The sequence below is a fragment of the Halyomorpha halys genome, unplaced genomic scaffold, assembly GCF_000696795.3.
Source record: "Halyomorpha halys isolate HHAL.00 unplaced genomic scaffold, Hhal_1.1 Scaffold533.1, whole genome shotgun sequence".
Classification (NCBI taxonomy): domain Eukaryota; kingdom Metazoa; phylum Arthropoda; class Insecta; order Hemiptera; family Pentatomidae; genus Halyomorpha; species Halyomorpha halys.
In genome coordinates, this window is record NW_027108067.1 from 1,141,745 (window position 1) to 1,156,392 (window position 14,648).

The window sequence follows — 14,648 nt, forward strand, 5'->3', positions numbered from 1 at the left end:
GAGGCGCCTGAAAAGAAGATGGCCACGAGACCAGCTAATGTAAAATGTCATTAGAGTGCTACCAATGGGTAGTTTCTCTAAACGGCTGTAACACTCCAATTTAACTTAGGTCAGATTTACTAAATGTATTATAATGTACAGTTGTAAATAGCAATAAATAAATATTAAAAAAAAAAACATTAAAAAGTTCACTTCTATGCTTAAAACTGTCTGAATCAATTCAATTGAATTTTCATCATTTTTGTAGATGTTTATTTATAATTATTATTCATGAAAATTATTATTTTTAAAAATTTTTTTTTAGCTTTTCAGGGAGCGTGAGCCTTTGACTTTAAGATCTGTTCACAGATTCGAAATCCCTTATCGAATGTCAAACCTGCTAGTTAATTTTATCCATTATTTAAACCAGTTGTTATTCTTGCTTTTATACCCATATCCGCCAATGCTAACATTTTTGGTAAACAGGAAATTTTCATATTTTTAAATTTGTATAATATAACATGCAACTGCAAGGAAAAAAAAAACAGTAGGTTCCTAGCTATTTCTAAATATAATATATAGTTCAGAGTGTTCCTTGGCAGGGAAAAAAGCTTCTTTATATAATAAACACTCATCAAGTTGTTTTAACAAATACAAACTTTAATTTTAAGTAGAAGATGGTCAGGGTTCCGGTAAAAAGAGAAACAAACTCTTTTGCCCGTGACCCTGACCACCTTCTCTATAATTTGAAATTATACGGTCAACTATTTTATATATAAACTTTAATGAATTTTTTAAATTCCATAATTTCAATAAATTAAATAAAAGTTATTTATCCAGTTTAACTATTAATAATTAATACAAAAAATGTAGGAATGACTTATAAATTATATATTTATATTTAACTTATCTTTTTCTAATACTAGGGAAGTGCCCCCCCCCATCTAAAGACGGATTAACCCCCATTTTACAAATTATACAACTCTTCATTTGATTTTACTACTCGTCCATCAAATTGTATAACTGTAATTTGCATATGTTCTGTAGTTCAGATTGTATTTTTTTTTCAATATAGTGTATGAAGGAAAAACAAATTCAAATCCGTATCCCAGCATTTTAATTTGCACTTAAATTTAGTGCCTCTTCAAAAACAGTGTTCGTAATAAATTTTTCCTCTAAATTGGAATGAATTTTTATTCTGTCTTCACTCCTGCACGTTAACAAAGCCACGTACAATTGTCCATGAGTAAATATTGTTGCCTTCGATGTTATACATAAATCGACTTTTTCAAAACTCTGCCCTTGGGATTTGTTTTTTAGTCATAGCAAATCCCAATTCTACTGGGAGTCCTACAGGAAATATGGCATACGAATGGCATATCCCAGACACCTCCCTCGAGTGTCCAGTGTGATCTTTGGAATGCATACAATTTCAGCTTTTTTATCTCCTGATAAAATCACAGACTGCAGTCCAGTCTTATTATTCCAAATTATATATAAAATAAAATATTTGACGGTGATCATATGTAAAATAATTTATTACATGGCGATCACTAATAGAGACATACACATTATCTATTTGGACTGATTAGTGTGTTGTGCGAATCAGCAACACAGTTGAGCAGCTTCTCGCAATTTGTTCGAGTTCCATAATATACGTCTTTATATCATCTGGCCGTTTTTGAAAACACTTGTTACGTTTTCAAGTGTGCTCTTGCCAGTATTAATATTTGATAACAGCTCAAGGGTACTTCAATGATCGCTCATCCGTGACAGTCCATGTTTGTTTACAATAGGCTAACCTTACGCTTGACTGAATATCTTCACAACGATGATTTATTTATTATTGAGCTTAGACTCAAAATGAGGAATCGTATCGAATCCGTGTGGCTTCACATTTCTTACGTTGTGGTCCCACGGAATGGAAACTCGACGCTCCCAATTTAGAGTAGGTTGGGTACATCTAGGATGATCATCCCATCTCCCCGGTATGTCAGAAATGACCAGGTAGAGGGCAAAAAAAAAAAAATGAAAAGATGGTAGGGTGTGCAATCAGTGGAGTAATGAACACAAATAAGTGTAACTTATTCAATTTTATTTGTATCGACCTAAGTTTCAGGCCTTCATCGAGGAGTAAAAAAAAAATCGACATAACAACCATAACAGAATGTAAAATAATAAATAATAACACTATAGTAAGAAAATAAACAATATGCATGATTAGTAAATATATTCACGAAGTATGAAAATATATAAGTAAAATTAGCAATGTACAGAAGTGATATATAAAGTTATTTAAAGAATAAAATATCTCTAATAATTGTGTTATTGGAATAATTTGCATCCAAGTAAAGTCTCAAAACACTCTCTATTATTTTTTTAAATGTTCAACTTTTCGGCCTATCCCTCTCAAGGACAATCCTAAATATAAATTTACACCTTACATCCAAAATTTAAACACTTTTTGGAGGCTATTCGACCTTGGTCATCAATTTAAGTCAAATCACCCTATTTTATCACTGTTCCATTAAATTTTAAAATTTTTAATTATAGATTAACTTTACACTAATATCACATTCTTATCACATAATATTCTAATAATAGCAAATAATAAAGAAAAGTAAGGCAATAATAATCAACACACAGAAAAAAAGTAAATAATGTTCATATAAGTAGGTCAAACATCCAAGATTTAAATGAATATTATAGACATCCAACAAAGTTTTTAGTAAATATTTTTTTTTTTTAATAATTTATTTATTGATATTTACAACTGTATACATATATCACATCAAGTAAATTTGGTGTAAGTGATATTATGACATGATAAAAACATGTGGAGAATCTATCCATTGATAGAACTCCAAAAACATTTCTAAAGGAGAAGACCTCGAGGCCATGTTCTTTTCAGACGTCTAGGAGGATTATTAAGTAGTGAAAGAGAAGCCAGGTTAGAAACGAGTTGGTTTGGGTGGTTGGGAAGTTTATTATGGAAGGATTGGTATCTGGTTCTTGGTAAATCGGCAACATAGGGGACATTGAGGTCCTGATGGATGATTTGATTTGTGACAAAGTAAGGAGCATTAATTAGTAAAATAATAAATAAATAAAAATGAAACAATTAAAATAAAACCATCTATCACAGTAGTTCCAAAACTGAGTGCTGGGGTTTCCCGAGCGTTTCCCAGGGGTGCCGCAAACGAATACCACTTTCTCGAAATATTACAAAAAAAAAAAAGAAAAAATTTGAAACTGAAAGAGTAAATATGCAGTTTATTCTAACACTTCCTTTGAACTTCTTTTCCTACTTGTTGAACCACTGTAAGAATGACTGGTAGAATTTTTTTTAGCTCAACAGCGGTGCCGCGAAATATTTAACGGCACTGAAGAAAGTTTGGGAACCGATGATCCATCATATGAATCGTAAGGTAACTAACTTCTAATAAAATGAAATGAAAAAAGAAAAACTAAGATGGCATATTTACTGACTTCTTGTTATATCACATGTATCATTACTCACGCACATTTCTCATTATGTTAATTTCATTTTTTTCGTTATTTTCATAGTGAACCGTTTCATTGTTAAATTATTCTTTTTTTTCATTTTTTGTTATCATGGTTATTATCTCATTTCGTTTTTACCCTAATTGAGGTCGGAAATTTTGGTCGAAACGTTGGTAAAAATAATATAAATTTCAGTTATTTGTGTTCAATATTCCATTGACCGCAAATAAAAGTGAAGACCATAAATGTTAAAATAAAACAACATTATAAATTCAGTTATGTAAGTAACTGTTACGAATTAAAATAATTTGTTCTTCACAAAAGGCTTTTTTATTGTCAAAAGAAACATTAATCGTTAGGAGCAGTATTAATGATTAAGAAATATGAATATTTGAATTAGCTTCAGATGATTCTTTTACGTGGACTGTTTTGGAGTTGATGACCTGAGAAAGTGATACTGAGGCGCGGTTGACAACCGTTACATACCGCTATGACACAAGACATGTCCAACGACCTCTCGGTACCACGGCTGTAGAGAGAATGCTGAGACATCCAGGCTATGCAGATGGTTCGAGTTGGCTTCGCCTCTGTTATGGTTTAACGACCTGTCGATATGTATTACAAGGGCGTCCACTTCTTTCCCCATAGAACAATTTCAAACAAATTATGTAGTTAGAAATTAATGGAAGATTTCCGAGAAACGAAGGCTTCGGTCAGCAGGTTAGTTGCTACAACAAATGATTGGAAGGAGAACAGGGCAAAATCTAAAATTCCCCACCAATTTTGACAGGATTTTCTGAAATGGGAGAATACGTTAGCTACTTTAATTACTATTTGAGTTCTTTTGAGTACAACCGAACCATCTTCCTTTTATATATTAAACACGGTCACTCAAATGTCTTTTAATGATCAATCTAAATATATTTTATAAGCAATTTTAAGTATATTAATAGCTTTGAGTAATTTTTCACAATAATTTTCGCAGATAGAAGTAGGTTCACAAATCTCAAATTTCTCTGCATTTCGGGTTTTCAAATTATTGGAGAGAAAGAAATCATGACAACTACTAATTTTGAGATCTCAGCTTCCTTTTAATTGCAACATATGCTTGCTCGAGCGATCAGATTTTCATCTCCAATTACTGCTTTGTCGATTCCAGTAACAGAGAACTTCACTAAAACGCTTCGTATGGAGTTGATAGTTGTCCATCAAAATGTCCTTGTAGGTAACCATCCTATTATTACCAGAGTTGGAGGAGCTAGTTTTTATTCCGAGGGACCGCCATTAAATAAAAGTCAACCCGCCCAAGCCTGAATCGAACCGTCGCCGCTGCAGTTGTGAGGTTGCTAAGGTGACGCTTCAACTTCTCCAGCTACAACGACCTCGATAGTTACCGTTGTACCAACGAAAGATCTCGAATTTCTCGTTACAACAGGTGTTCATATTAGAGATCTGTGTCCTATTTTGCTTCAAGAAACCGACTCAAAATGAGTTCTGAGATGTGCCAAGAGATTATGCGCGATCTTTTGCGATGAACTGCCGCCTTTATCCAGGACATCTCTTCTTGATTTGTTTCGACAGAGCACCCCGCATAACAAGAAGCCTGGTCATACAGTCAGGTCCTGAATACAAAACTAGAGGTGAACAACATGATAGGGGAAATGGACATGATCATATTCATATATGAATTAATTATTTTTCATAACCTCGATTAAATATAATTAGCTTTAAAACGTTCTTAGGGAATGAAATTAATACTGTATTGTGAGCACTTATTATTTATTACACACAGTAGTACAGAGTAGTATCATTTATTCCATAAAGTACATAGAATCGAATGATTCATACTTCTGGTATTTATAACATTATTAAAGATTCTATATTCTACTATAGTAAAAGAAAACTTTTGTTAACAGATTGAATAAATAATTATAATTTATTTTAGTTCTTGAGTGGATTCAATATTATTCTTTAACATTTATTTTATACTAATAAAGCATATGCTCTGGAAAATATTGCCCGACACCAAAACCGTCGTAAATTGTGCTCAGACAGAAATAATACTCCGTGCCCCATCGATGTTTTTTGGGTTTAATTCCTGTTAATAATACTAATATACGTATTGTGCTATTATGAAAACGAAACTTTGTACTATTTATATAATAAAACCAAGATGTACGTGTATGTTTCCACTCACTCTCTGATTAAGTTCGAACTTAAAATGGTTAAAAAAAATATTCCCGAAATATAAAATATTTTAACATTAGAGCAATTTTGTAAATAATTTAGAAATTATTTTATATTTTTGCACTCACACATAAATGAAGTCATGAATTCAATAAGCGGTGGTCACATAAAAACGGTGCACCTAGGTCTTAAGTCATCTGGCGTCTTTTGTTTCCATATGAAACTACCTAAATTTTTCATTTGCAGAATTTGGCTAAATTTCTGACAATTGTTTCCCTCAGGATCTTGAGCTGAATGACATTTTCAAATTAAAGCTAGATTAATGAGCTATAAAGTATTTTATGATATTTATCTTCGTAGGAGTAATAGTTTAGTGGCATAAACTACTTTATAGAAAGTTAAATTTCCTTTATTTTGAGTGTTGGCAGACATATGTACGTCTTATGGATCTAGAGATATATTGCTTAAAAAATCCAACATTTTATACGAACAACTAGAAATTAACATTTTGTGAGTTTATTTTGTCAAATATCATAAAAACTACTACTTCTAAAGATTTCTCAAAATAAATTAACTAACCACTAATCTTTCAGTAGATTTTTAAGAAAGTTTGCTTTTTAAAAAGCTATATCTCGAGAACTATTAGACGTAAATAGCTCTTTTAGGGCTAATATTTCAAAAAAATTACTCTTCTTTAAATAATGTTCTCTTAGATTTTCTAGTGTTGTTAGTTTTTACGATATAGAGCTCCGAATGAAAAATTAATGTTGTTTTAAGGTTTTGAAACAGCCACCATTTTTTATTCCCGCTACCTATACTTGGCAGACTCATCAATTTTGACAATAGTTTTCATTAAAGTAATCAAAAATTGGGGGAGATCACTGCCTTTTTTTCTTCCCGGCTCTTGTACCATTACGATTTAACTTAGATTAAGAAAAATTAGTACGGCTTACATCAATTGCAGCGTCTTTTCGATAAAGTGCTTAATCTTTTCGATAAAGTGCTTAATCTTTTCGTTTAGTAATCTGAATTTACTTGGATTAATTTAAAATTCAATAAATTATTCTCGGAATTGTCGTTACCTTATAATAATGGATTGGTATCATTAAAACAGGCAAAAGAAAGAAAATAACGGTGTAAATTTATTTTAAGAAGAAACTAACTTTAAAATATTCATCGAGAAATAAAAAATAAACAATATAATGCAGATATTCTGTTTTCATTTAACATATATGTGAATACAAAAATGAAGAAGGGATAGCCGATGGTGTATAAATGCAAAAGGAAGATGAAAAGAATAAGTTTTGGTACTAACTATGACTTTCTTTTTTTTTTTACAATTATTAAATTAAGTTTGTTTAAAATTATTTGTGTAAATGGATTTAATTGTAATGTTTAACATACATTAATCATTTTGTGAGTTTATTTTGTCAAATATCATAAAAAACTACTACTCCTACAAAAATAAACATAATAAACTATTTTGTAGTAAATTTAACTAGCTTTAAATTTAACAACTATAAATCAATTTATTTTAGCAAATATCATGAAAACGACTATTTCTATGAAGGTAAAGGTCATAAACTTCTTTATAGTCCATTAAACTAGCTTTAATTTGTGTTATAATAAACATCTTTACGTCACATTGTTCCTGAGATGTAGATTTCTCAGAATAAATTAACTAACCACTAATCTTTCAGTAGATTTTTAAGAAAGTTTGCTTTTTAAAAAGCTATATCTTAAGAACTATTTAACGTAAATAGCTCTATTAGAGCTTACATTTTAGCAAATTTATTCAACTTTAAATGATGCTCTCTTAGATTTTCTATTGCTGTTGGTAGTTGTAAAGATATAGGTCTCCGAATGAAAAATTAATGTTTTTTTAAGGTTTTGAAACAGCCGCCATTTTTTCCCCCCCCCCCTACCTATACTTGGCAGACTCATCAATTTTGACTCGTAATTATACCTAGTTTTCATTAAAGTAATCAAAAATTGGGTTGATATAACTGCCTTTTTTTCTTCCCGGCTCTTGTACTATATCATAAGGAATTTGTAATCACAAAGGTCAGTTTTCGATGAATTCCTCTCGTGCAGTGGTTTTCAAACCGGATACCCCAAATCTTTGCCAGTGGAGACACAAAGAAACTATTAAAGTGAGTTTGAACAAACTATTGACTGGAATCATTTTCTCGAAATATTAAAAAAAAAGTAAAGAAAGGAACTAAAACTGAAATTAAAATAGAAAATTGTACCCTAGCATGTACTTTGCTATGTTTTTTATCTTCAACCGCTCTAACCTAAAAGAATGTTCAGTGACTGACCATCAATCTACTGAGCCGTGCCCAAAGGTTGAATAAGGCAGTGAGTTTAAATAGTCACTTGATCAGGTAATAAATCATCCAATAGGTTCATCAATACAAAACTCTTAGTTTGATTTAACAAAAAATAAATGAATAAAAAATAAAAAAGAGAAGTAAATAAGCTTCTCCTTTTAAAAGAAAGTATAGAGGCATTATCACAGTGATTGTTAAATATCATTCGTCATCCATATTCAGGCGGCTCTGGTAATGAACTGATGGAAGGTGTGTCAGGTCTTTAACCCGCTACCTTCGAGAAGGACAAGAAATTTTCAACATCATCTCTGAAGAACTGTCCTATAGTTTGGAAGGACACCCTTTCCTGATGGCATAGTCTCATTCACATTCAGGTTTGGTATTGATACAGAGTCCTATTAGTACCAAGGACTATCGAGGATGACAGAACTGGACTATTGTCTTCCATCGATAGTGTTAACATATCTTCATGAAGACAATGACAGGTAGCTTTAGGGCGCCCTACTTCTCACTACGTGATAATGAGCCGTGTCATCTTGTTCCTAATAGTCGTTGAGTTTAATGTCACATCTATGACACACCGCATCATTGTCTAGAGCAAACATGACGCTAATCGCATCAGGACTTTTCTTGTAACGACACATCAGACTCATATAGCTCTGTGATTGCGATTTTATTGTCATCTGGTGATTGGTAATTTGTTATGGGATGTTAATGCCACTAAAATAACAAACAGTCGGAGTTATAGAGTTCGCTTCGTTTGACTTCGAATTTGAATGGCATTTATAGCACAATTGTATTTAAGATACTTACAAACTCTTAATCCATAAAGGCTATTCCAAAAACCGCTTTCGACTTCGGGGCATGCACAGTACAGTTTTGGACGATCAGAACCGGTTCTTGGAACAGACCTGTAGCAATACATAAATCTGAAGAATTGGTTTAAACGCGTCGGTTTGAGGAAGCACCCAGTCTGACTTGAAAAATTCTTTTTTTGTTAAATAGATAGTTTACTGGGAAAAGCTTTGTGCTTCTCGATAGCACGCTAGAAAGGAAAAAACAATTATCTAATAAAAGTTAGCTTAAGTCCTGATTATAATCATTGTCAAGACAATTTCATACCTGTGGAAACTAATTCACAAGTCATATTTTTTTAAAAGTACGAAATGATACGGTCAAGTCGTTTTAGAAAATATGTACGGCATATTTTTTCCTTTTTCTCTAATATCTTTTAAACAGGTGGATCGATTTTCGCTCTTCTAATGATTTTCTCGCATTTTAGAGGAAAGCTGAAAAATAAAAACAATTGTAACAATGTTACAGATTTGCATTCGCTTTTTCGCTTGTGTTTAATTTAGATATTCCCCGGAGTAAAAGTTGATGGATATTACCCAAATTAATTATTATGTGCTGGAATGGCTGGTCTGAATAAAGAACTACTTGTAATTTACTGGTAATGATGGAGTGGACTGTATTTATAATAAATTGACATCATAGGCTTTTAAATGAAATAACCTCTATTCCCTTTAAAGTTTTCTGAAACAATTTGCTGTACGGTTTGAACAAAATAGTTACAATATGGTTAGTTTGTTAGTGATAGTTTTGGTTTCATTGCATTAGTTGATTAAAGTATTACTTTTTAATTGTTTGATATTCTTGGGGCTTGAAGGTTGGTTCTGGTGTGAATGTGAAGATGGAATAAGGGTTCTCTCTTGGTAATTCACTTTTTATTTCTGTTTTAGAGGGATCGGAAAACAAAAGAAAAATGGGTGACCGAATTACCGACTATTTAGATATTGGTATAGATTGACTGTAAACGAGTGAGAACATTTTTCTTGACCTCATATTGGTCGAAAATCTGATAACGTCAACACATGCAAAAAATAACCAAGCTGTTAACAATGAGGATGTGGTGTTGAATGCGGCATAAATTCTTGCGTGGAGCGAACGCGTTCACATGCGCATCGTACTCGTGACTTCATTTGCGCCGCAAAATTTCAACAATGTGAACATATTGTGTGAAAATTTGGTGTTTTCTCAAATATAATCGTATGGTAGGATAGAAGAAAAAAGTGTGAAAACGTGACCTCTATTTAATTCCATTGCCGTGTAAACAAATTTATAATTGTTTTGGCCCCATTCCTGAAATTGCCTGCAAGATATGAAACTGAACAACATTTTGTAGACTATTAATTTAATGGGTATTTTGTATTTGGGGTGAGAGAGGATAAACACCTTAACAAAAGGTTATTACTTATTTTATTTTTAATGCATTGATTTATGTTTAATCGAGTATTTTCCCCTGTGATTAAAAAAGGAAAAGATATGTGATTAAAAGAGGAGTGAAACTGAGCGAAAAAAAAGTCCCTTCTGTTTTTCTTTTGTGATTGGTCCTTTGGTTTTTTCACACAAAGAGGAGTGGATGTTTATTTTCCTGCTTACAGTAGGGCACCGACGGGAGTCCCACTTAGATCAAGAGTGCTGAAATTCGTTACATAGGGCCATTTTCTTGGCAGAACAATACTATTAAAGTGGGGGACAATTTTATTCAAAATGTCGTCGTGTCCAATCAATTTTCCATGGATTTTGAGGTTTAGCACTCCTTTATTATGGTAATTGCAAATTGTGTTAGAGGTGCAGAATATTCGTATGTGGATGGAATTAGTATTAGAGAAGTGCCTTTTGAGAATCTCATCTTTTTCTTTTCCTTACCCCGCGGAAGTCACACTTTTATTTTCCCTGCTCATGTACTTTCATTGTACCTATTTTGTTCTTTATGGCCCTGAAGACTTGCAATGTTGGCCGAAATATCTGCATTCGATAATTTTTTGTTACTGCCTTAATTATTAGTACGATCGACTAATAAATATGTAATATATTTGTTTAATTGGTATTTATGAATTTTTTAAATTAAGTTACATACTTATTAATTTATATATAATCTTTACACTTTCTTAACTTACCACAATTAGCCTATGAGACTTTAAAATATTAGGGAATCATATAATTTTGTTAATAACCAATTCTTAGATTATGTCTAATTACCTATTTTGTCAATTCTTCACATTAAATTAAAAATTAAAACTTTTTATTACAGACAACCTTCTCTATTATAATTTATCATAACAATATTTATAACCTTCCCCTCACTCAGGTCAGGCATTTAATTTGTTTATTTCAACTATATTTTGGTTAAATTTCCTCTTTCTTTTATTATTACAATTCATATCAAGGTTAATTATAATCATCAACATTAATTTTATCCCATATTTTTCATAAATTAATTTTAATTAAACTCTCTGCATAGTTTTGGTTCAGATTTCTTGTGTCTGTTTTAAAATTCACTGTATGATTAATGTTTTCGGATATGTGAATGAACTCGAGTATTTTTCTTTTGAATGTAGTATTTTCTTTACGTAAAATAATAGTATGTATTATAATGTACAGTTAGCAATAAATAAATATTAACAAAAAAAAAAATCATAACATTTTCAAAGTCAAAAGTAAGCTGATTTTTAAAATGCTATGATGGTTTTTATTAATTAAATGCTTGAGTGTGGGGAAGGTTACAAATATTGTTGTGATAAATTATAATTGAGAAGGTAAACTGTAATAAAAATTTTTAATTTTTAATTTAATGTGAAGAATTGACAAAATAGGTAATTGGACATAATCTAAGAATTACTTATTAACAAAATTATATGATTCACTAATTTTTTAATGTCTCATAGGCTAATTGTGAACTGAAATTAGTGACCTGGGCAGTATAGCCTGCATAAAGTTTTTTTTTTGTTAAAATGATGTGGTTCTAAAATTTTAAAACTTTAGGATAACCGAATTGGCCGAAACGTCGGACTAATAAAGAAATAAAAATTGTTTTGAGACTAAAATTGGATAAAATTTGTTTATTTAAACAATACTTTATTTAAAGAGCTGTTTATAATGTTAAACTTAAAAACCTTGGGAATAATTCTTCTTGTCCTTAGCCACAGATGTAAATAAAACAACGAAATTTGTTAACTAAAACTAATCCTGACCTACACAGATTTTATTTTGGAAATCAAACCGTGTTCCCTTGTATGGACTTCTCTTTTTTTTTTTCTTTCTGAAATTCTCAAAATGGTGTTTAGGATAATCTTCTTTAAGTGCAAGAACCTTGAGTTTTCTAGGCGACCAAGGTTAGGGTCATTAACGTTACTAAAACATTGTTACTAAACCTTACTATAAATTGTGATTTTATCTTTTCTGTATAAAGTAAAGGCACCATAGATTTTTTCCCAGTTCACTTTAATATATTTAATTAGTGTAATCTAATTTTAATGCTTATTTAAATACATTTTTAACGCTGATAATTCAGCCAAACCGAGTCAATTATTTGTGAACTTAACCATCGAAGGGCTGAATTATAAAAACATAGTGTTCATTCTTGAGTTCTGAATGATTCAGTAAAATCGTTATTGAAGAAGGTTTTGCTTTGCATCAGATGACGTAGTTCTGCTATTTCGGTATGTTGTATGTGATAAATGGATAATGATAAATCTAAGTTTTCGAGTTCGACAAACCTTCATTTTGAAATTAGAAAAAAAAAAAGAAAATTTTTCTTTTTTTATATTCTATTCCCAAAAATATCCGTGATAGATCTTTTTGATATTGAGATTTTTGATAAACTAGAAACTTTTTTTTCGATATAAGTTATTACTATTCACGTTTTAAACCTAAATATAAAAATAAAATAAAACTTCTATTATAAAATAAATTGGTAGAAGTAATCTAAGTTATAGTGTTAAACTGAAAGCTATCAGATAGTTCTTTGTTTACAAGAACAATTCAAACAAAGTATCTTTCCTTTATCAATGATTTTTGTTTATATAAAACATTTTCTTTGTAATTGCTGTTAAAAATCAGTTTATAAATGAACTATTCCATTTAACCTGATTTTTATCTTTAATTATTTCAATTAAGATATTGAAAAACAGTTGAAAAAGAGAAGTTCCATTACTTTATATTCATTCTGATAAATAATAAAACCTTGAGTTTTGCTAAGACAATACATTTTTTTTTATACAAAATTAATTAATACTTTCATTGAGTAGTGCATTAATTAATTAATTATAATTTTACTTGACTTATTTATTTATCTTAATAAATGCGTTAATGTGGATAGTTTTGGATTATGGATCTTTTTTCAAAATCATGGGGTTAAACTAGATAAGAAAACATTGAATAAAGAGGAAAAAAAAGAAATATTATTAAAAAAGACTAATTAAAAAGGTACATATAAGTATATAATTGATGTGAAATTATATACATTAAAAATTTATTATTCAGATATTTTAGCTATTTTTTTCAAAGCACCACTTTGGGGACTGAAAATAATTAATCCTTTTTTTTTTTTCTTCAAAAGATTTGAAATGTAAAATTAATTTTTTCAACGAAATTTGTCTATTTAATTTTTTTCAAAACAATTTTCTTTTAGTTTTTACCTGTCAAATCTTAAGATATAAATTGCAAATAATTTTTTCACATTTTTTTTTTTAAAATAATTTATAGGAGAAAATATAATCACACTGTTTAACGAGGCTTATTTTAATTAGAACAATAAAGTCACTAAGGATAAAAAAAGTCAGTCTGATTTTATTCTGATAGACTGGATTGTTATTTAAATAATCAATAATAATTTAATACATATTTTAGTATTAATTTATTATACATAGGTTTCGTACATTTATTTTTAATGTACTTTGAATTATAAAATTTCTTTATTTCTAAAACAATTATTAATATCTAGTTTTTTTGGCACTGTCTATAAAAAAATAAAGTTGGAAGCCCATCTGTAATTTTATTTGTTTCACCTAATATCAGTTTCTCATTTGAGTTACAAATCCATAGCTATATTTCAAGAATTAGAATCTAATAAACTTTCAAAAAAGGACTAATAATATTTTTATTATTTAACTGTTGTTCAGAAATTACTATCGATCTTAAAATAAAAATTGTTCACAACAATTATTCCTTAATTTTGAAAACAAAAATTGTGCTGTAAGAAATATTGTGAAATTTTCTTTTAAAAAAATAACCATTTCGGTTATAATATTATAAATTGATTAGCTGTGGTTTTAGGAATGTTTATCACAGCATCGTTTATGAATAGCTTCTCTCTTGCAGGAGTCGAATGGGGTACCATAACAATAAGTAGCGACTTATATAAGTGCCAAGAAGTACTTAAGTTAAGTTTTGATGTGAAAGTAGCTTACTTGATGACCGTGGTGGACGCAGGATGTGTCATGGTGCTGTATAGTACGATGTGCCTCCTGCGGGAACCCTGAAACACAGGACAAGTTAACCAGGAAGGCATCGCTGTCCATCACACACTAAACTTAATCCTCAACTTCTTATCTACTCCTCAGGCTGTTTGTGTTTGTGTATCTTCATTTCAAAGTATTAGTATAGTGTTTTCGTTAGGAGAAAACACTCTTGAAATATTTGAGAAATTCAAATACTCTATTTTAATATGATAATTGATATACTTTATTTATATAATCTATTTTAACAATCGTTTTTATTGGCTAGAAGATGACTATAAACCAATACTATTCTTTCGAAGCACGTATTTTTCTTTATGACTTCTATTTTACTGTCTCACTA

At 30.3% G+C, this 14,648-nt stretch overlaps 1 protein-coding gene across 1 annotated transcript in view; it reads right to left on the minus strand.

The window, feature by feature from the left end:
• Positions 1 to 14,325, minus strand: part of Nep2 (Neprilysin 2) — a gene marked incomplete at its 5' end in the record, with an annotated part of 48,593 nt that extends 34,268 nt beyond the window's left edge. Inside the window, 1 exon segment of the mRNA XM_014425778.2 lies at positions 14,258 to 14,325. Within this exon segment, the coding sequence (XP_014281264.1) occupies positions 14,258 to 14,325 (68 nt within the window).
• Positions 14,326 to 14,648: the final 323 nt, after the last annotated feature.